The 20,260-nt window shown below is 43.6% G+C and overlaps 2 protein-coding genes across 4 annotated transcripts; one reads left to right on the plus strand and one right to left on the minus strand.

Moving 5' to 3' along the window:
- Window positions 1-135: 135 nt before the first annotated feature.
- On the minus strand, window positions 136-9,120 carry pkd2 (polycystic kidney disease 2). 2 transcript variants are annotated; one of them, XM_086120242.1, is made up of 15 exons: window positions 8,965-9,120; window positions 8,253-8,643; window positions 7,976-8,089; window positions 7,119-7,252; window positions 6,457-6,932; window positions 5,365-5,593; window positions 4,422-4,592; window positions 3,964-4,145; window positions 3,006-3,126; window positions 2,823-2,921; window positions 2,623-2,744; window positions 2,198-2,315; window positions 1,537-1,703; window positions 1,311-1,458; window positions 136-1,076 (listed from the first exon to the last, which is right to left on the minus strand). In XM_086120242.1, the coding sequence occupies exons 2-15, from the start codon at window positions 8,593-8,595 to the stop codon at window positions 870-872; spliced, it is 2,631 nt and encodes an 876-aa protein (XP_085976368.1). In that variant the 5' UTR covers window positions 8,596-8,643; window positions 8,965-9,120; the 3' UTR covers window positions 136-869. The 2 variants fall into 2 exon arrangements, with proteins under 2 accessions (XP_085976368.1, XP_085976367.1); XM_086120241.1 differs by having other exon boundaries at window positions 8,253-9,120.
- Window positions 9,121-11,075: 1,955 nt separating this feature from the next.
- g3bp2a (G3BP stress granule assembly factor 2a) lies at window positions 11,076-19,587 on the plus strand. 2 transcript variants are annotated; one of them, XM_086120446.1, is made up of 13 exons: window positions 11,076-11,231; window positions 12,568-12,686; window positions 12,775-12,856; window positions 13,926-14,099; window positions 14,201-14,291; window positions 14,408-14,513; window positions 14,590-14,770; window positions 15,374-15,469; window positions 15,581-15,683; window positions 15,783-15,842; window positions 15,940-16,071; window positions 16,187-16,314; window positions 17,038-19,587. In XM_086120446.1, the coding sequence occupies exons 2-13, from the start codon at window positions 12,592-12,594 to the stop codon at window positions 17,320-17,322; spliced, it is 1,533 nt and encodes a 510-aa protein (XP_085976572.1). In that variant the 5' UTR covers window positions 11,076-11,231; window positions 12,568-12,591; the 3' UTR covers window positions 17,323-19,587. The 2 variants fall into 2 exon arrangements, with proteins under 2 accessions (XP_085976572.1, XP_085976573.1); XM_086120447.1 differs by having other exon boundaries at window positions 16,187-16,305.
- Window positions 19,588-20,260: the final 673 nt, after the last annotated feature.

Below are 20,260 nucleotides of genomic sequence, written 5' to 3' on the forward strand. Positions count from 1 at the left end.
GGACTGAAATATTTTTAAATTTATCAGTACATATGAAAAAAAAGAATACAAAAAGAACAAAACGATTATAACAAACTATTTTGTGTTTAAAAAGTGTGTTGAAATGCCCCCCAAAAAAGCTCTCAATAACCACAATTTTGATAGTACTTTTAATTGACATTTTTTTTGTAAAAAGGCCGATAAGAAAATACTAAGGCACAGGATAAAATATAAACACATGGTTTCCCATGAACACTATTTGCACTCCAAATTGAAGTTTGTTTCAATATAGATTGTGTGTGCGTGAGCATTACATTGAGAATAATCTAGTTCAGTTGAAGCTTCGATGCAAAATGGACGCTGAACGCAAATACTGTGAATTAAAATCAACAAAATGAATAAAAAGGTGCCTCTTTTGGTTTGTGTTCAAACGTGACAACGGAATGTGAAATGCGTGCAAAAAATGCAACAAAGACAAAATTTTAGGAAATTTGCTACAAAGGCGCATGAAGGCCACACTGCAAAGAAAAAAAAAGTATGGAATAAAAGTACACAAAGGAGCAGAATAAGATCGTACAAATTCGAGGATGCAGTATTGATTTTCGTCGTACTATGAAAAATGTTTAATTGTAGTATTAAAACAAAAGTCCGAATTTTATGAGATTTTTTTTTTTCATGGGAGTTAAGGTAAGTTGTACTGTGATGAGAAATTTTTTCTTCAGCGTGGTGGTCCCTCATAGTCTCTCATCAATTTTGTGATTTGACATAAGGTGAACCGGCTCCGTACTGTCAGTGAATTATGGGAGGTGACTTCTGACGTTGTTGTACTTGCTCTTATTTTGGTCTGCAACCAAGGAATCCCTTCGTATTTTTTTTGTTTACCTTGCTTTTTACACTTGAGCGCTACCGTTGCCGTCTGCGGTGTCGATGGACAGCGAGGAAGGGGAACGGGGGCGGGGCCGCGGCGTGGCTGCGCCGGTGTGGGGGTGGCCCACCAGCGAAGAGACGTCGTCCGACTCCCAGCGCTCCAGCTCCTCCCTCACCAGACGCTCCTGCTCGCTGTGGGCGTCGACGTCCCGACCGCTGCCGCGCTCCTCCTGATGACACGCAGTGACCAGCGCGAGAGATTAGGTTAGGGGCTCGCAGTTGGGGTTAGGGTTCAGGGTTAGGGGCTAGGGTTTAGGGGCTCAGGTTACGCTTTGGGGCTAGGGTTTTGGGTTGGGCCTAGGGTTTAGGATTAAGGATAGGAGTTAGGGTTAGAGTTCAGTGTTAGGGGCTAGGAGTTAGGGTTTAAGGTCAGGGTTTTGGGGCTAGGGTTAGGGTTCAAGTACCTCCATGGCTCCTTCGAAGAGCCTTCCCAACACGTCCCTCCTCTTGAGGGTGACCCTCTCCATGGCCTCCAGCTTGACGATGACCGCGTCGATCTTGGACACGATGCTGCCGATGGAGTGCTCCATCCTGTCCACGCGTCTCACCAGCCTGCCAACGACAACACGGACGTCACGGGCGGCCAACCGGCAACCTTCCCACCGTTGGCTTCGAGCGCGGCGTGCCTACACTTGGAACTCCTCGTAGGAGACGCCGCCCGAGCTGCTGCCGCGGCGCCGCGAACTGTGCCCGCTGTCCTCGTCGTCGTCCTCCTCCGAGTCGTCCTGGCCGCGAGGCGGCAGGCTGCGCCCGCTGCACGCTCGGGTTAAGGAGTTGCGCTCTAGATCCAAATCCTCCTGCAAACACATTTGGTGTTGTTTTTTAAATTATAACCGAAATGTGAACGTTCACCGTTCAGATTTTTTTTTTCTTGCAATATTAGAACACTTTTTTTTTGTTATGTTATAACTCTTGTTTGCAATGTGTCTATTTTTGGTAAGATTACATTTGTGCTCAGATAAAAGTACAATGTAATATTCAGTTATACTTCACAAAAAAAAAGCCGACCTTTTCGTCATATTACTGCAACCTTTTTATTTGGAATAAAAAAATTATATTGATTTGTAATACTAAATATTATCCTTTTTTTCCTTGTAATATTACAACAAAAAAGTACTTACGTAGGTTTTGTAACCTGAACGTTTTCATCTATAATGTAGATAGAATGTGAAATTAAGAAAACATTGATGTTGTGGTCCGCCATTTTGTTTTGGGGGCTCACAACACTTCACGCGTGGCCTCCATTTTGATGACACGAGACCCTGAAATGGCGGATGATCTTTGTACTAACTCGCTCCTTCTCCAGGTCGTCTCTCATCTGCTGGTGGTCGTGTTCCGTCAGCTCCTGGTCACCGTCGTGGTCATACTTGGCAAAGATGGCCTGGATCTCCGCATCCGTGTGGCCCTTCCTGTGCCAAGGCAGCACCGACAACAAATTCATATCAGACACAAAAATCCAAAGAAATTCCAGCAAATCTATTGGCTGGTTTTGTACTCAAGCCAAAACAAGTTAAGCATATTTTGTAGCATTTTAGGAACCAAGTGATTGAAGGAGCTTAGCATAGACAAAAGTAGTCGTTTACCGCCATCTTGTGGTTTCTTCGACAATTGCACGACATTTTGCTTCAAATAAAATTGAAATGATCAGAATTTAACAACTTTTTCCTCATAACCTGAAATTATTTTTCTGTCTTGTTACAGAGGTCAATAACTCACCCCTTTAAATGCTGCCTGAGTTCATCCAAGCTGAGCTTGCCTCCGGCCCGACGCAGACCGTCCGAGATGTCGTCCACCGCCGTCTTCTTCAGCCTGAGCTTCATCAAGGCTTTGTTGCAACCCTTGACGGGAGCGCTTTTTAAATCGGACGCTCCTTTAACTTGATGCGGGCTAAAAAAAAGCGGATGGTGCCTCTTTACCTTCTTGATGAGGTCGCTCATCTCCATGTCACACCTCTGCTGAGACATGTCCGCCTTCACCTCGGAGTACGTGTCATTGATGATGGCCAAGAACATGTTCTGTGGCGGAGGACGGACGGGGACGATGTGTCAGCGGAGAGCATTTGGCAGATGCTCGCGTGGGTTGCGCAAGTGCGCGCTCACCATGAGGATAAAGAAGATGAAGAAGACGAAGGTGGTGAAGTAGACGGGCCCCAGTACCGGGTTGGCCTCCTCGATCTCGGAGAACTCAAAGTCTCCCAGGATGATGCGGAATTGAGTAAAACTGCACAAAAGGGGTAAGATTTTAATTAAATACATGTTATTTAAATATATGGATGTACATTTATTACAAAGGTGCAGCTGTTTTGGTTAGCAACAAGGTTGAAATGGGTAATTGCGGCCAAATGTTGATTATTTTTCTTCAGGGGGGAAAATGTGTTTATTTGAGGTGAGGGTTTTTTTTTTCGTCAATGACACACCCAGCTTTTATATTGAGGTTTTTATCGTTTGTTTTTTACGAGCTAGCTCATTTTTGCTTCAGTGCGGCTTCTTTATTTTGTTTTTTTGAGGGGTAAAATGGGTGTATTTGAGGAAATGTGTTCATTTGGTCCCAAATAAACACTTGATTCATTCAGATGCGGCATGTAATAATGCCCTATTTGGGGAAAATTGTTGTGTGTGTGTGTGTGTGTGTGTGTGTATGTGTGTGTGTGTGTGTGTTCGTGCGTTCTGCTCAAGCACAAAGGCCCACGTGGGGCAATTTTTAAAAAATGTATATGTTAATTGGTCGCTACTTTGCGGATTTTTGTTTATCGCAGGTGGTTTTGGTCCCCATTAACTGCGATAAATGAGGGATTACTGTATTATTTATTATTATTATTATTATTATTATTATTATTACATCGCTTAATGTAATTACTTGAAAGACAATATAGCAACCGAGCAACACATAGTAGTGTCAGATGTAATGATTGGGGGTAATTTTTGCTTCTGTTCTGCTGTTCTAGTTAGCAACAGAGTACGAATGAAGATTTCCAAAGTTCAGCCGATGGGTGGCGCAGAAGCGCTCGAGTGAATTACGGCAGATCGTGCGCATTCTTGAAAGTACTGCTCATCTTACATGCTGGCCTGGAATGTGCTGAAGTCATCGACTTGAGTTCCAAAGAGCAGGTAGGCCAGCTGGGCGTACGCCAGGAAGATGATGAAGAACATGACGGCGAAACCAACCAGGTCCTTGGCACAGCGAGACATGGTGCCCGTCAGCTGACTCATGGTCTTGTTGAAGTTGATAAACTTAAAGAGCTGTGGGAAGGGATTACAATGACAACGACATTCTCTGAACTATTCCAACTTTTTTTTTTTTCAACCCAGACTTTTTTTCCTTGTTCAGTAAAATGTTTTTCTTCTCCTATTACTTCTTTACTCACTTAAAAAAAGATCTTGTCCAACAAGACAAAACATAGATAAAAAATCTTTAATAAACCGTAACCACGAAAAAAAAAAAAAGTAGTCCTTGGTGGCGGTAATAAGCTAATCGCTTTTCATTTAAGTCCAAAATACTGGAGTCGGCATACATACCTTAACCCAGGAAAAGAAGACGATGACTGCCACCACGTTGTTGAACTGAAGCTGCAGATTGGCCAGAGGTTCGAACGTGGGGTGAGTGGTGTGGTTCTCCAGCAGGGTCTTGAGCAGGTGGCTGACCGTGGCTGTTCTTGTTATATTCATGATGATGGCCGCCACACTCAGCTGCAAAAAAGGAGGCCACAAATGGACGATTCACAACAGCCTTGTGACGAACACCGAATATCGGAACATCTCTCAACAGCTGTGTTTCTTGACATCGTATATTTGTGTCGCGTGAAAGTGGAGTTTAGAACTCAAGAAAAAGGAATGTTACAAAGGAACGAAGCAATAAGTTGCATTGTGGTAGATTGGATTGGATTGGGGTGAGGCCTTTGTTTCAGCGGACAGCACACCTGGCAATAAACTGGGAGCAACTATTTGGGGGGGGGGAAGTTACAGCTCTATTTTCTTGACCGGCCTGCGGCGTGAATCGGCACGGCACAAAGCCGCCTGTCAAAAAGTGAAAATTTGTGGTACCACCTGCTATTTCTTCAAGAAGGGTCCTTAGTGTAACTAGTGACGCATGATGGTATCATCATCGTTTAAGAAATCTGTGTTGCTGTTTTTGTTAGCAACAGAGTTCTGATCATCTTAACCGTTAATAATAATAATAATAATAATACATTTTATTTATAAGCGCCTTTCAAGACACCCAAGGACACTTTACATTAACAAAAAACACAAAACTCTTGCCTTTGTGTGAAAGTGGTGTTTATGAATTGACTTTTACAACATGATTTCTTCACCCCAAAAAAAAAGAGACATGTATTAATTAGACTTAAGTGGAGCACGCTTGTGCTCCACCAATTGGGGTGGGGGGGGTGGCGCCCAACCCCGCCCCAAAAAAACAGCCGCTATTTGAGGAATAGTCGCGATAGCATAAGCGGATACGTACAGTGACGATCAAGACGTCCAGACAGTTCCACAGGTTCCGGAAGTAATGCAGGCGGTGGATGCGGATCTCCAGCACCTCCTCCACCACGTAGTAGAGGATGAAGAGGCAGAAGATGACCTCGCACAGGCCCACAAAGTAGTCCCAGCTGGATACATAGCGGATCAGACGCACCGTCTGGAACTGCCAGGACGTCACCACGCCGCCAGTCGCTGGGAACTCCACCAACAACCTGACAGAGGCATTAGTCATCCCCGCGTGTTTGTTTGGACACATCAGGTATGTTGCTCGGGAAATATATAATTGTAGTTGTCGTTACGAGGGGCACGGTTAACGTTAGCAGACCGCACGATGAACTAAAGTCGGACATGGTTCCTCAAAATCGTTACAATAGCATGTGTGACAAATTTACTCCGTCACTTGAAAGAAAACCAGAAGTCGTTTGGGATGACATTTTGCTTGCGCCTCTTCTGAAGAAATTGCTGGGCGGCTTGCACAGTGCGGTCTCTAAATGCACCCTTCCGAGTTCAGGTCATTGCATTCTATTAGTTGACCACTATGTGGCACTCGATTCTACAGTGTATGTTTAAACGTCATCCTTAGTTATACGACTAAAATCCTTTGCTCATAAATATAAATAAATACAATAAAAAACTAAAACATGCCTCTTTTCTCATAACACCTTCCCTAAAAAATGGCTGCTTCGTCTTTCAATATTGTTACAAATTTAGCCTTAAAAATAATAGTTTAAGGACGATATTTCATTGGAAGAACAACAAACATGTGATAAAGATTCTCCAGAACTTCCACTAACAACCCAGGCTAAACTTAGCTCCTCATGGACATTCTAAGACTTTAAATGGTCGTGATGTGTCACTTCTATTGAATAATTATTCCATGACACCACCGTCCAGCTTTTGGTGCCATCTCGGCACCTTGGGGAGTTTTTAAGTCAATAACAGAGGATATTCCGCCCCCCCCCCCCCAAAAAAATCTGCTAATTCAAGATTATGCGACAAATGCCAAACTACAAATACACAGGGGTTCCCTTTTACAAATGTAATAAAAATGTGCCTTCATGCAGACAATTCTCACCTGACAATGCAGAAGAGGTTGATGTTACCGTTGTAGACAGCAAAGTCGAGGAAAACGGCTCGGGCGCCTCGATCGAGCCACAGGTGGTCTTTGAGGAAGCGCAGCCGGACCGCCGACTCCTCCCTCGTCCGGGACAGGTCTTGGTAGTATCCCCCGCCGCCATATTTGGACACGCGACCCCAGTGGCTACTCCCGTTGGCGCCGGCCTCCGTCACGTACGTCCACGCGGTCCCGTTCCCGGGCCCGAAGGGGGCGGTGTCCTCGTTGGCTCGCGAGTAGGCGTCGTAGCAGTCGCGGACTTGGTCGCGCAGATCCTCGTGCACGCTGCACGACTCGTTGCGGACCTTGACCTGCCGGAGGCGCGGCACCCCGAGCAGGAGGTTCTCGTAGAAGATGAGCGTGTGGTTCTCGGGCAGGCTCTTGTTGTTGTACCACACTTCCCAGTACATACCGTTGAGGAAAGGCCCCTCTGTGAACTAGAAGGACGAGGAGACACGATGACCGCAGTTACCCCAAATGAGTCGTCAACCAATGATGCAGTGAGATAAATTAATAATGATGTTAAAAAAAACAAAAAACAGACTAGGTCCCTCGGGCCATACTTTGCCCAACTGTGCTAATAGCGGTTTGTGGTATTGTGATGACAGCATTCTGCGATATACCTTCCAGAAGTCCTCCATAGTTGAAAGGCTCCTAAATGTGGCTGCCTCTCCAGGGGAAATGGATGTGTCCAAGAAAAGCTGCGACATGACTTTGGTGTAGTAATACATGTTGGTGCTCACCATCCCGTACGTCACTGGACACCATTTCACACACACACACGCACATGCACACACACACACACGCAAATATACACATTTAAATATGCATGGTTTGTTTACAGAAATATTCAGTACACAACAGTCAGGGTACCAGACGAACCTTTTTTTTTTTTTTTTTTTTTAACGAGGGACCACCCTTAACCTGAAGTTTTAGCGGCGCAAATTCAACCTGTCATTTTTCAGGTGAAAATCAAAGCTGTAACATAGTCGAGACAGCCATAACGCCTTGACTGGGGTGTGAAGTTTAACGCCCCACTCTAATTTCTCCCGCCCTACTGTGTTTAAAGCAATTGCCGCAGTTCATTTATGTTACGCAATGGTATCTGATTGTGAGACTCCACGGTAGAGTGTGACTGCTGACACAGTTACGTCAATATCCCATTTCACTGTGCTCTGCAACAATACAAGTCAATATTAAAAAGAGCAGCTTCTCCAGCTCTGCATCGTATAATGTGCCAGGAAACTTTTTCCTGAACCGCCCTTAACCACAAACTGGCAGTTTTTTTTTACTGAAGCAGCAAAAAGAAAAGAGCAAAATATAACCGTGACCATTCGGCACACTTGAGAAGCATATGCTCTTAATTTTCTGGCCCGTCGCGTAATTTAATCCCTGTGCCCTCTGCTCAGCTCATTAATAGTGATTTTTGTTCAGTTTTCTAGGTCACCGGTGAAATTTCAAGTTTCAGTCGATTACTTACGGATGCAAACGGTGATGAGGAAGGCCACGTAAGTGAGCATCTCTCTCAAAACGTTCCACAAGTACCGTTCTCGACTGCTGTTGTTGTCCTCCATCAACTCCGTACCCCACAGAACTGCAATCAAGGAGAGAAAGTATAGTTTTGTCGTGGTCCCTCTCGGAAGTGTTGGGTTTGCTATTATTTTTCCGATGAACAAATGGCCCCTTCGATAATCATTTCACCTAACTCTAGATTTTAGGCTGAAAATGGGGTGTCAAGAGAAAGAAGAGCGTCTTACTTCTAATCTTTTGGAGTATCTGCTTCATGCAGCTGCTGTGCTCACGCCTGCCCCGCTGCCCTTCGTCCCCACTCGGGCTCGGGTAGGCTCCTCCGCCGTGGATGCGGGGGCCGCCGCCGGCGTTGTAGCTGCCCAGAGCACTGCTGCAGCTGCTGTTGCTGGAGGCCGTGGACGCCGACCTCCTCCCGGGGCTGGCTGGAGGCCAGTCCGCTGCCATGATCTCGTCGCCGGCCTCGAAACCCGGGTTGTCTCGGCTCCAGGCTTGTCTGGATGGCGGCGACGGGGTACCGGCGACGATTCCTCCGATCGCCGAATCCTGACGCTGCTGTTGGATGTTCTCCATTTCGATGCCCTCGCTCGCCTCGGAGGAGTGCGGCGAGCGGGCGGTGTGCTGGGGTTTTACCCGCGATGATGAGCTCATGGTACTCGGACTACTTTTTTAATCCAAGCGATCATACGTTACGGATGAGTTTAACAGTAGGAATATCACACCTCCCCTCAAAAGAAAACTTACAAAAAGACACTAATGTTACAAGGTGAAACGGGAGATAGTTAATAAAGTTGCAAAGGAAAAAAAAGTGACTTATTTCTTGACGTGACGGGCTCCTACCTAACTCGACGTCGTTGCCCCAAAATCCTCCCTACTAGCTTCGCCTCTAAAATGGCTCTCGTCGCACCCCAAAAAAATAAACACGCAAAAAACATACTGTACCTTAGGAAGCTTTAAGTTGTCGTTTCTTTGTTGCTTTCTTCTACAATCACTACAGAAGATGACAAATCATCGTGTTTGCGTGAAAAAGATGAGAGCGAGAAAAGTTTTCTCGTCTCTGGAAAGCCATCTTGTTCTTTCGCACCCTAACGCACGTACACGCACACGCGCACACACACAAGCACGCTAAAGAACAACGATTATTCTCGGGTTACATTAAGAGTCGGAGCGGCGAATAAAAACATGGAAATTATGACACAAATCGCATATCGACACTTTAAAGGTATCATTATTACTTTAGACATTTTTTGTCGTTTTAATTTTTTTTTCATTTGATCATTTTATATAAAGTACTTTACCTGTCTGGTTGCGTGTTTCGATGCATTTTTTTCTAAATTGAATTTTTCTAAATAAAATTTGGGGAGTTTAATTTGTATGGTGTTACATGATGTTGTGTATGTTGCTGATGGGTTACTACGGCAACCAACAGGAACACAGCAGGCCAGTCAAACAATTAAGTGAACAGCTTGTATTAAAAAAGGTGGCATGGGGCCAAGTTTGTGTTGTACTAGTTCGTTTTGCCCAGTGAAAAGTCTATAGTTTTTCAGTTCCCGAAATTGTCATCGATTCTTGATAGTTGGGGTAGTTTGACAAAATTATGCCATGTCATTAAAGCACTTGTTGGATTTCATTTTTAAAAAAAGAACGTTTATTGTCTGCTGTTAAAGCTCATTTGTCCGTGTGTCATAGTTGTTGTTGACTTGTTTGTGTCGTATTATTTGTCATTTTATGTTAACTCTTCTGTTGATGGCGGCGTGGGTACCCACAGCGGCTCCTCTCCCTCCTGTGTTTGAGAGGAAAGAAATTTCATCTGTGCTGTATGTTGCACATAGAGCACATTTGCCAATAAAGTTGACTTGACTTGACTTGACCAGTGCCGCAAATTGCCTCGCTCGCAGTGTCATTGTGTCGTCATACTTTGCGATGCCCAATGGCGGGCCACTGATTGATCTTCTTTCTTAAGTGTAAATAAGTCTGCAGCCTTTTGACAAAATCATGCCACATTTTATGAAGGTACATTGGAACTGTTTGAAATGCTAAAAATAAATCAAGTGAATAACATATATTTGCGGGTTGCTGAGCGGAGGCCGCTGATTGGTCAGTTTGTTAAAACGTCATCAGTTCTTTGTCATTTATTAATTATCATTGCGGCATTTAAAAGAATGCCACCAACATATTATTTAGACACCCTGGAACTGTTTAAAATTGTAAAAAAAAATAGATGCACGTCTTTATCACATTATAAGTGAAGATTTTGTAGAAAGTTGTTGGGGGCGAGGCCAAGACTGTCGTCATGGTGCGTGTTGCCCAATGGATTGTGTTGGATGATGCTGCGTTCGAAGATGGTGGGAAGATGGGAAGTTGGACTATTGGGACTCAGGATTTGGAAACGTGCACAGGAACGCCCCTTTGGACTGGGATGTCCGACTTCCGAAGTTGAAAAAAAAAACGGACCTACCGTCTTCAATGTGACGTCAATCGACAATAGACAATGGCAAAACATAATTTACAAAATGATAAATATATATTTATCTTATTTGTATATGATTACTTTAATTTAGGAATTCAAAATAACTTCTCGTAGCACAACATGCCGTTATCTCCATGCGTGAAGTTATTTGATGAAAACAAGATATTGTGTCATTTATATGCATTAAGGATGGTTGCTGGGGGTCGAAATGGGTTGTGATGATTTATCGCAATCAGCCACCTCTGTTTAGGTTCTCCTCGAACGCTTTGAGATCCGGAATGGGACAATCCGAGTGAGATATCTCCGATTACCCACTTTCATTGAATGCAACATAATTCTTCATTGTTTATTTATTGTGTATTTTGGGGGAGACGCCACAAAAAGGTTATTAAGACACCCAATAACCACTTTAAATAGTGGTAACGTGCACGATGTAAGGTTCTCCCAAATTCAACCATTTGAAGAAAGATTTTCATAGTCGGGATATTTGCTGTTCGTCATAGTTAGTGAGTCGTTGATTGGTCAGATTGCCGCGCTTGGGGGCTCCTGCCCCAAAACGCAGGGGTAAAACAATAAATCGAAACCTATCGCTTTAAATGTTCAATCTCTCATACCTCGCAGATCAGAAATCGTCGGCGAAAGAACTGTAAACACCTGGCTGTGTATTTGCGGTTTACCGTCGTTTATATTAATATTATTACCATATATATTCTGTCTGTATAGATAGGTCTTTAACACGGTAAGTTAGCCTGCATTCTTCCTCATAGCTAAAGTTGTGGCTGGCTGACAAGCTAAATGCTAACTTTAGCCGCATTGTCTGGTCTAATTGCTCGTTAAGAGAAGCGGGTGGCAATCTGATGTTTTCATATAAACTAAATTTTTGGGGTACAAACACTGCACGTTGCCTAGCAATGAGCAAAATCCGTGTTTTCTCGCTCGTGCCTATTGTTTGCACAGGACTGAGCAAGTTGGGGCTCGACAGTCAAATTGATTAGAAATGATGACAAATAAAAATGCATTTTACTTTTTGTGGAAAACGATGGCATCGAATGCATTTAATGTACCGATTCATAACGTAGGCGTTTCTGTTGAGTCGTTGTTTGTGTGTGTCCCCCCTCTACATTTGTATTTCATGTTAATTTCAGCGACGCACCTCCTTTTTTGTCTTGTTATTCTTGCGCGCTTTGCTTTAACTCTTCTAAGATGACTCGGTACACGATATTCTTGTCAATATAACCGCGAGTGGCCTGAAATAAATAAAGACGACGCCACAATTTAGCCTAGCCCCGGTGCTAACCCAAGTGAGCACGGAGTAGCCGGGAGGGGGATATTTTTTGTTTGTTTATCACACGCGGGAGTCGTTAAAATGTCAATTTATTTATGTTCTGAATTAGGATGATCATTGACAAGCCCAGGGGCCGCAGCGTCCGCTATCAATAGAGATTACATTATGCTACAGACAGGAGGAGGCTTGTGTTGTGCATGCAGGCCACGACTGTACGAAACGGCTGATTACAAAAACACAATTCTGGCACTAATATTTTACAATAGTCAGCCTTTTTTGCCGCCTCGTCGCCATGGTCCTGTATAAAATCAATCTGCGTCTCTGTCTCTCTTGATGGACATGCAGCTTCTGATTTAGCCTCCATGCTAACAGTCAGCTGTTGTTGTGACTGATGCAGGCCGAGAAGTGGGACAAAGACGCTGTGCTTTTTTTTTATGCTTAATTTCATTAAAAGTCTATTTTTCCTGCATGTAAAATTTGGAGGTGGCCACCTGCGCCTTTTTTTCTGGGGCACCTAAACTTCTGACATCATTAAAGTTGTTATTGCCTGAACAGCGTTGCACTGGTTGGACGTCATTTTTAACGTGTTACGTCACCGGGACCGCGCTGTATCAGGAACTGTTGACTGTTGACTGTTTCCCATTCTCGAATGATCAAGATGGTACAGATTTCTGATTTAAATTGGGACAGGAAAAAACACCCTGCAGGACAAATAAACTTACAAGTTACACTGTTAGTTTATTGTGGATGAACCGTGAAAATAACATTACCCTCTCTTTGTGCCCTGCAGCACTAAATATTGTTTACCAAAGAAATGGTGATGGAGAAACCAAGTCCCCTGCTTGTAGGGCGGGAGTTTGTGAGGCAGTATTACACACTGTTGAATAAGGCGCCAGACTTCCTGCACAGGTAATGATTGACGTACATGTACGAGGCGCTTCGCTGCTTGTTCGGGGAGTGTGAATTTCTTAACTCTTTAACACTGCTTTGTTGTCAGGTTCTACGGGAGGAACTCCTCCTATGTTCACGGGGGTCTTGACCCGAGTGGGAAACTGGTGGAAGCGGTGTATGGGCAATCGGTAGGTCACCAACAATGGTTTATTTTTTTTTAATTCACATCTAAAATGCGGTAAGGTGGAATCCTGACCTGCAAGTACTCCAACTTATGAGTTTTCCAGGCATGAAAACTTTGCTAGAGATGTAAATCGGTGAGAGATTTTTAGGAGGGGGCTCTTTTGATGTTGGAGTCGAGAGAGTGACGCACGCAACAAGCAGGCTGTTAAGCAGTTCAAGAGCTGGGCGCTGTTAAGAGATTTATGACCTGGTATTTGAATAGAGCTGGGGGGGGGGGTGGTCCTCCTGCTGCTAGCACTGCACGTGCGCTACTCTTAGCATTAGCTGGCGCTAAATTGGTCTGATGCATAATGTAATCCGTTTCTGTTTACATCATTTCATGTGTCTGACATCTGTTTGGCAAAATGGGACAATTGGGGTACTTTCATGCCTTGGCATGTGGGTAAGGAGAGTCTCACTCGTTGATGAACTTTTAGCCATTTATTTAACAATCAAAACACTCAAATACAAAATAACATGCACAAAGATCTGCTCTAGGCCACGGCTTGCACTCACACACTGGATAAAACCTTCTCCAGGTCACTCACTTGGCCCTTTGGGACACATCTAACACAAAAATAATTCAGTATGTAATTACACCTTACCAACATTTAAAACACGCACTTCACCTCAGATACAACCAGCAGTTTTCCCAGCCAGACCAAAAAAAAAGAAAAAAAGAAAAAAACATCAACCAAAAAGGCAGAGGGACCATCAACGCTGCCAACAGTCCCTTATCACTGGGGCGTTTTTGAAACACATTTAAACGCAACAGCGGAAAATGGCGCAAACTCACAGAGACTGTAGTTCGCTTCATCGCAAAAGAGATGCGGCCCTTTAACACTGCCAAGAAGCTTGCCTGGAAAAACGATTGCCTCTCACTCTGCAATTCCAAAACCGTACAGCAACTTGAAAGACGACATCCTGCCGGAGTTCAAAGACGACATATCATTTGACTCTGCCGCTATCTAACTGTGCTACTCTTGACTTTCCGAAAAGTGGATTGACTGACAATTTTTGTTGTCCGTCTCGTAGGAAATCCACAAGAAGGTCATGTCTCTGCAGTTCAGCGAGTGCCACACAAAGATCCGGCACGTGGATGCGCACGCCACGCTCAGCGACGGCGTCGTGGTGCAGGTACTTGGGGAGCTCTCCAATAACGGGCAGCCCATGCGGAAGTTCATGCAGACGTTTGTGCTCGCCCCAGAGGTAGGCTTGCCTGCGCGTTGCGCTCTCGTTGCTGCGGCATCTTAACCCAATTAATTAACCAAGCGTCAAAACGCGCTGCTCTTTTGAATCGCCTTTGCCAGGGTTCAGTGGCCAACAAGTTCTACGTACACAATGACATCTTCCGTTACGAGGATGAAGTTTTTTGCGACTCGGAAGCCGAACTTGACGAAGGTCAGATATTTTATTGCGATGTCATTGCCCTGCGGTACGGTCGGTTGGCACATCCCTGCCCGTGCCATGTTTGTTCGGTTTCAGCTTGATTTATCTTGGCTGTTGTTTCCTTTCAGAATCAGAGGAGGAAGTTGAAGAGGAGCCAGAAGAGAGGCAGGCATCCCCCGAGCCGCTGCAAGAGAGCCCCAACAGCAGCGCCTACTACGAGCCTCACCCCGTCGCGTACGCGCTGACCCGTCTCTTTCTATTGACTTAGAAGACTTGACGTAAAGTTTCATCCCCGTTTTGTTTTTCGCAGTAACGGGGTGGAGGAACCGATGGAGGAGCCGCCTCCCGAGCCGGAAATGGAGCCAGAGCCTGAGCCCAAAGTCGAGGAGATAAAGTCCGAAGTGGATGAGAAGGTTCTGGAAGAAATGGAGGAAAAGGCTCCCTCGCCAGCCCCGGTGGAGTCTCCACCCCATGCACAGGAGCCACCCAAGGTATGTGATGGCGCAACTAGAAGCCTTGAAACACATTATTTTATTGATCAGAAGCTCTGCTTAACAAATTGGGTTGAAGCTTTTTTTCTTCTTTCTCACTTCACTTTCACCTTGCCTTTTATGCAATCAAAGTTCCCCCCCTCTTGTTTCCTTAGTTACTGTAACCAAAATAAACCTTGCAGTGGCAAAATGTCTGCAGTGGAGGAGAAATGTGATTTACAGTAAATCTGAATTGTTGCAAGCTACTGGCATTCATGTACTAGAATTAATCCTTTTAAAAATTATATATATATATATATAATATTTATTTATATTTTCAATCAGGCCTTCTGCATTTCTTGGCTTCCTTTTCCACAGAAAGCCTTATATAGAACATTGAAATTGAAAGATGGCAAAAAACAACAACAACAATGCAGTCTTAGAAAGAGAATGGTGGAGAGAGGTTTAGGTGGTAATCTTGAACACGGTATTATAACACCTGATTTTCATTGGTGGTTTGGCAACATACTTCTTCTTATTATTATTTTAGTGAAGCTCAACATAATATGGATGTACAAACTTTTAATTAGACAGTTGCACCTCTGTCCCCTCCCCCCCCCAAAGACCTTCTCATGGGCCTCAGTGACCAGCAAAAACCTTCCCCCGACCGGCACCTCCTCTGGGATCTCACCCCACGTTGTCAAAGCTCCTAGCTCACAAGTAACCATTATGCGAAACACGTCTCTTGTCATTGAAATTCATTAGTCGTCCTCAGCGTCTCCAGAAAATAAATTCAAGATTCATTCACAATTTTACTTGATTCGTCTGTAGGCCCGAGTCGACGCCAAGCCAGAGACACAGGCGGCGCCGCTCCGACCCCGAGACCAGCGCACCCGCGACCGACCGACCTTCCCCCCACGAGGCCCCCGACCAGGTACTGACCAGTTTCATTCGTATTCTGCTGCGACAGTCTTTCAAATTCAATGAAATTTGAAGTGGGGGGGGGGGCCCTTTGTCTTGCTCCCACCACTAGATGGCGTACCGTCATCGGATGCGCAAATGGGGAAACCACACCTGAGTTTTGTTAACAAAGGTAAATGTGAATTTTGTCAAACGCTGTCACAATTACCTCCACAAAAGGCAGGAAGAATGTTTCTGTAAATAAATTCTGTCTGCGCTTCCTGTGCCAGGCGGCAGAGGGGAAGGTGAACCCGGCGAAATGGATGGCAGGCGAACCGTGCGCTACCCGGACAGCCACCAGCTTTTTGTCGGCAACCTCCCGCACGACATCGACGAGGGCGAGCTCAAAGACTTCTTCATGAGTACGCCCAAATTCTCATTTCAGAACATCATTCAGATGACGCTTGGCGGAATAGATTGCGATCGTCCCGGATCGTGCATGGATAAGTTTGATCTTTTTTTTTTCCCACATCGCAGCCTACGGGACTGTTGTGGAGATGCGCATCAACACCAAGGGCATCAGCGGCAAGCTCCCCAACTTTGGATTTGTGGTTTTTGACGACTCTGATCCCGTGCAGAAAATCCTTGGGGCCAAGGTAGACGGGGCATGTATTGACATTTCATTACCCCCTTTTACTCACTGGATGGTGCTTCGGTTTAGGTCAATTATTCTCAATCCCTGGTCTGCACAGTTGGTCCTAAATATATATTTAAAAAAAAAAAAAACCTCCTGTATCTTTGTTCATCTATTTATGTCTGTGACTCATGGTGTCAGGCAGAACAATTAAATGCCCTTTCACAAGATGGCAGAAGGCATATAATTAATCTGCATAGCCACCATTTTTGCTTGATGTTATGTTGTGAGATTCTTGTACAGTAAAAAAAAAAAAAAAATTGCCTTGGAAGTGAAGATGAGTGTCCAGCACTGTACAGACTAGCACTGCATGATTTTTTTAAAAATTAATATAATGATAATATTGCACAAAATGCTCAGGGATACTTTCAATACACAATAAACACCACAAGACTGCACAAGTACATACGGTAAATAGATTATTTAAATATGTTACTCCCGTCCTACTATCGGATTAATTTATTATTCAAATTTTTTTCCCCCTTCTAGGATTTGTTATATTTCTCTATTTTAAGTTCTTATACTGTTTTTACCCAGTATCTTTTTTTTTTCCTTGCTTGACTTCATAGAAGACACACAAATATTTTTCCTTACAGATTCAGTCATGTGAAAATTACTAATTTGTTCCTCGTATGAAGTATTTTATTGGTTTTGGTGTTTGTCTGGCATGCTGAGTATGTTCTTCCTCCCACAGCCCATCATGTTTCGAGGCGAAGTGCGTCTTAACGTGGAGGAAAAGAAAACTCGGGCGGCGCGCGAGCGAGAGATCCGGGGCGGTGGCGGCGACGACCGCCGGGACATGAGGCGCAACGATCGAGGACCCGGAGGCCCCCGGGGCATCATGGGAAGCGGCATGATGAGAGAACGCGACGGCAGAGGGCCGCCGCCCCGGGGCGGCATGGCTCCCAAGCTGGGCATGGGGTCAGGAAGGAGCTCGGGAGGCCTCGGTGAAGGCCGCTTTACAACCCAGCGCCGTTGAGGAGAATGGGGAGTTGTCCCATCGGCTTCACCTATGTCGTCTTTGTTTTATTTTATTTTTATTTTTTGGCTCCCTCTTTGCTTTGGAATGTGATGCACCCTCTCGATCTTATTTAGTTGTGAGCCGAAGATCCCCCCCCCCCCCCCCCCCCCGTCCCTCTCTTCTTTTGCTACAGCAAGAAATCCCAAACATATTGTTTGTACGTTTTGTCTGGGGAAAGCAACCAGGAGTCATTGTGTGCCACCTTCGGAGGGACTGAAAGACTTTAAATACCATTTAAAAAGGAAAAAAAATACCCAGCCGTTATTCTGGATGAAAGAGATTATCAGACTTGACTTAACCTTCCATTGCACATTTTCTATGCTAGTTACTGTTGGAAGTTGCAAAAGTTGTGCTGTTCGGAAGCGAAACCCTTCCATCTTTTCGAGAGACCACGGTTTTCAAAATTTGCATACCGCATTTGCCAATATGCACTCATGGATACTTTTTTTTTTTTTTTTTTTGTCCCTTCCCCTCCCTTATGTCGACATTCTCACTCGGAAAGTTGCCGAAGAGACACGACACAAACGGGGCAGGCCTCGCTGCTGTGACCAATGTATACCGAAAATTTACATTTTACTGCTGGATGGACAAGATGACCTATTTTTGCCTCGTTTCTAAGTATAAATAATCCAGGATGTTCATCAACTGACTATGTTTGGGCGTAGGTGGATGCGAGGGGTGGGGACAAAGGATACTGAAGAATGGAAGAGTGGCGCTCTGGTTTCTTTTCATTCAAACTTTTTTTTTTTTTTTTTGCCAGCTAGGGATGAAGGACGCCTTTCCTGTTGTCAAAAAGTGACAGAATAAATGTACAGCAAAAGTCATAGTTTACTGTTTCACATTCCTTTCTCTTGGTATATAAAAACAAAAACAACAAAAAAATGGTGCCTTCTGCGTTCACCTTCTTCGCTCTTACTGAAATGTTGCCATTTTTGGATTTTGGTCAGATTGAAGTTAGTGCTTGTGGTCCACTTCCATATTTAAGATGTGACTTTTTGTAAATATTCTTTGCTTTTCAGTTTTGAGGGGCCCACCTTAAAATAAAACAAAGGTACAATTATATATTTCATGTTTTTAACATAGCACCCAGCCACCGTAGTTTTATTTTGATGTATTGGAATCTGCAAAATGAAAAAGAAAAACAATTGAAGATGTGCAGTGTATTAGCATAAAACTACTGTATGTAAAACCTGTAAAGGCAATGTAGGGGATTATGACCAGTCCAAAACAAAAAAAATAGTCACATTACCCAAGTATAAATGTTGACTAAAATAAAGCAAAACTACTCTCCATTGGGACTGAGTCGTTGTTACCTAGTATTTTGTTTGCGTATACTTGGTGCATTGAATGTCATGATTTTGGATTATTGGATTGCTCATATTGAAGATGTTCCTGTTTCGTTTCCATGCTTTATGGTTATGTTTATTCCCCACCCCCACTCCCACATTGCTGTCACTGGTACGACTCTGGTGTGGCAAAATACAAAAAGATCAACTTTTGATTTGTTTCCTTGCGGTTGGGCTCACTGTATATTTTTTGCTCTCAGGTTTTCATGTTTCTCAAAATACAATTTTGTAGACCACCAACACCTGAGATTACTTTTCCAGCCGTGTTTCTATTTTTCATAACCTTGCTTACTCATTGTGCTTATTTTTCATTCATTTGCCCTCCAGGAGTTATTTTTTTCCAGTTTGGTAGTTTCAGCTGCATAGGAAAATTCATTATTTTGTTTTTATAATCTTGCACTGAAAAAGGGGGAACGCGATGTAGCAACAAAATATGGTAATTAGGTCTTCCTTGTTTGGTGGGTATCGCACTGTTTTTTTTTTTTCTCCCTTTCGGAAGGGCAACATTTGCAGAGACAATCTGTTGGTTTGAACGCGGCCACCAAAATGAATCGGCGCAACCTATTTTCAGAAAATATGTTTTGTTCAATGCTTTAGTTTGTTGTGTGGGTGTGGCAGTGAAGATCTCAAAAGCAGACAAAGCTGTAAATTATTATTTGCCTCTCTGGTTGCAAGTAGACTGGATAGTCACAGTGAATCATGCCAGTCCTTATTGAATGGAAATAGTGTGCTTCAAAACATGATAGCCATCTTTTACTGTGTTAACTGAGCCTTGTTGCTCCAATACATTTTTTTTGTTAGTTTCTTTTTGAGTTGACTTTCCATTTTGAATGTGTCAGCTATAATAAACTACTGATGATATCAGCACCACTCATAACATTGCTCATGTGTTGTGCAGCTTTCCTATTAAGGCCTTTTGTATTATCTTTACAGTGGATAACTCAAAGTGGTAAATTTGGAGTTCACCGTTGTGGAGAAACATCTGAAAAATCATTACGTAAATCTCGTCAGCAGCTTGGATTTTACTTTTATTTCAGAGTGATACTGTCACCCAGTGACTCTTAAAGATGTTACTGGTGCTGGGATTGCAGCCAGATACCCTGCGTCTCAAGTTTCATTTTTTTTTCTATGGTTATCATCACATCCGGTGACAACAGCATATTGTAGGGCAAACATTTACACTCACATTCATACCAGTAAATCAGGAAAAACTTGCCTCAAGATTACACACTAAAATTACTCACACACAAAGCAAGTATTAAATAATTCAGTAATTAGTCATTACATAAAAAGAAATACATGAGATTATAGTTCATGTTTTAATCATTTACTATTAAACAATTTAAAATAGAACCTTCCTCGTGGTTGCGGATGACAGAGATGCTGATGGACTTCAAATTTACGTTAGCGTTTATTTGCTAAAAACAATTAACTCTACCAATTTGAACACTAAATATCAGGTCTTTGTAAGGTAATCGATTAAATATAGGTTGAACATAATTAGCATATCTTGCTGTTCTGTTTTTATTGATGTTTAAAACAACGGGCTA

The sequence above is a fragment of the Hippocampus guttulatus genome, chromosome 9 (genome assembly GCF_054856545.1).
Source record: "Hippocampus guttulatus isolate MCC_2025c chromosome 9, RoL_Hgut_1.0, whole genome shotgun sequence".
NCBI classification, from domain to species: domain Eukaryota; kingdom Metazoa; phylum Chordata; class Actinopteri; order Syngnathiformes; family Syngnathidae; genus Hippocampus; species Hippocampus guttulatus.

Bases quoted from the DNA above. Each gene is read 5' to 3' on its own strand.
- pkd2 (XM_086120241.1), bottom strand. From the start codon at position 8,673: ATGAGCTCATCATCGCGGGTAAAACCCCAGCACACCGCCCGCTCGCCG. The intron at 8,090-8,252 runs GTAAGACGCTCT...CCTTGATTGCAG, and splicing joins GATACTCCAAAAGATTAGAA to TTCTGTGGGGTACGGAGTTG. The intron at 7,253-7,975 runs GTAAGTAATCGA...AATGGTGTCCAG, and splicing joins CCTCATCACCGTTTGCATCC to TGACGTACGGGATGGTGAGC.
- g3bp2a (XM_086120446.1), top strand. From the start codon at position 12,592: ATGGTGATGGAGAAACCAAGTCCCCTGCTTGTAGGGCGGGAGTTTGTG. The intron at 12,857-13,925 runs GTAGGTCACCAA...TCCGTCTCGTAG, and splicing joins AAGCGGTGTATGGGCAATCG to GAAATCCACAAGAAGGTCAT. The intron at 14,514-14,589 runs GTACGCGCTGAC...TGTTTTTCGCAG, and splicing joins TACGAGCCTCACCCCGTCGC to TAACGGGGTGGAGGAACCGA.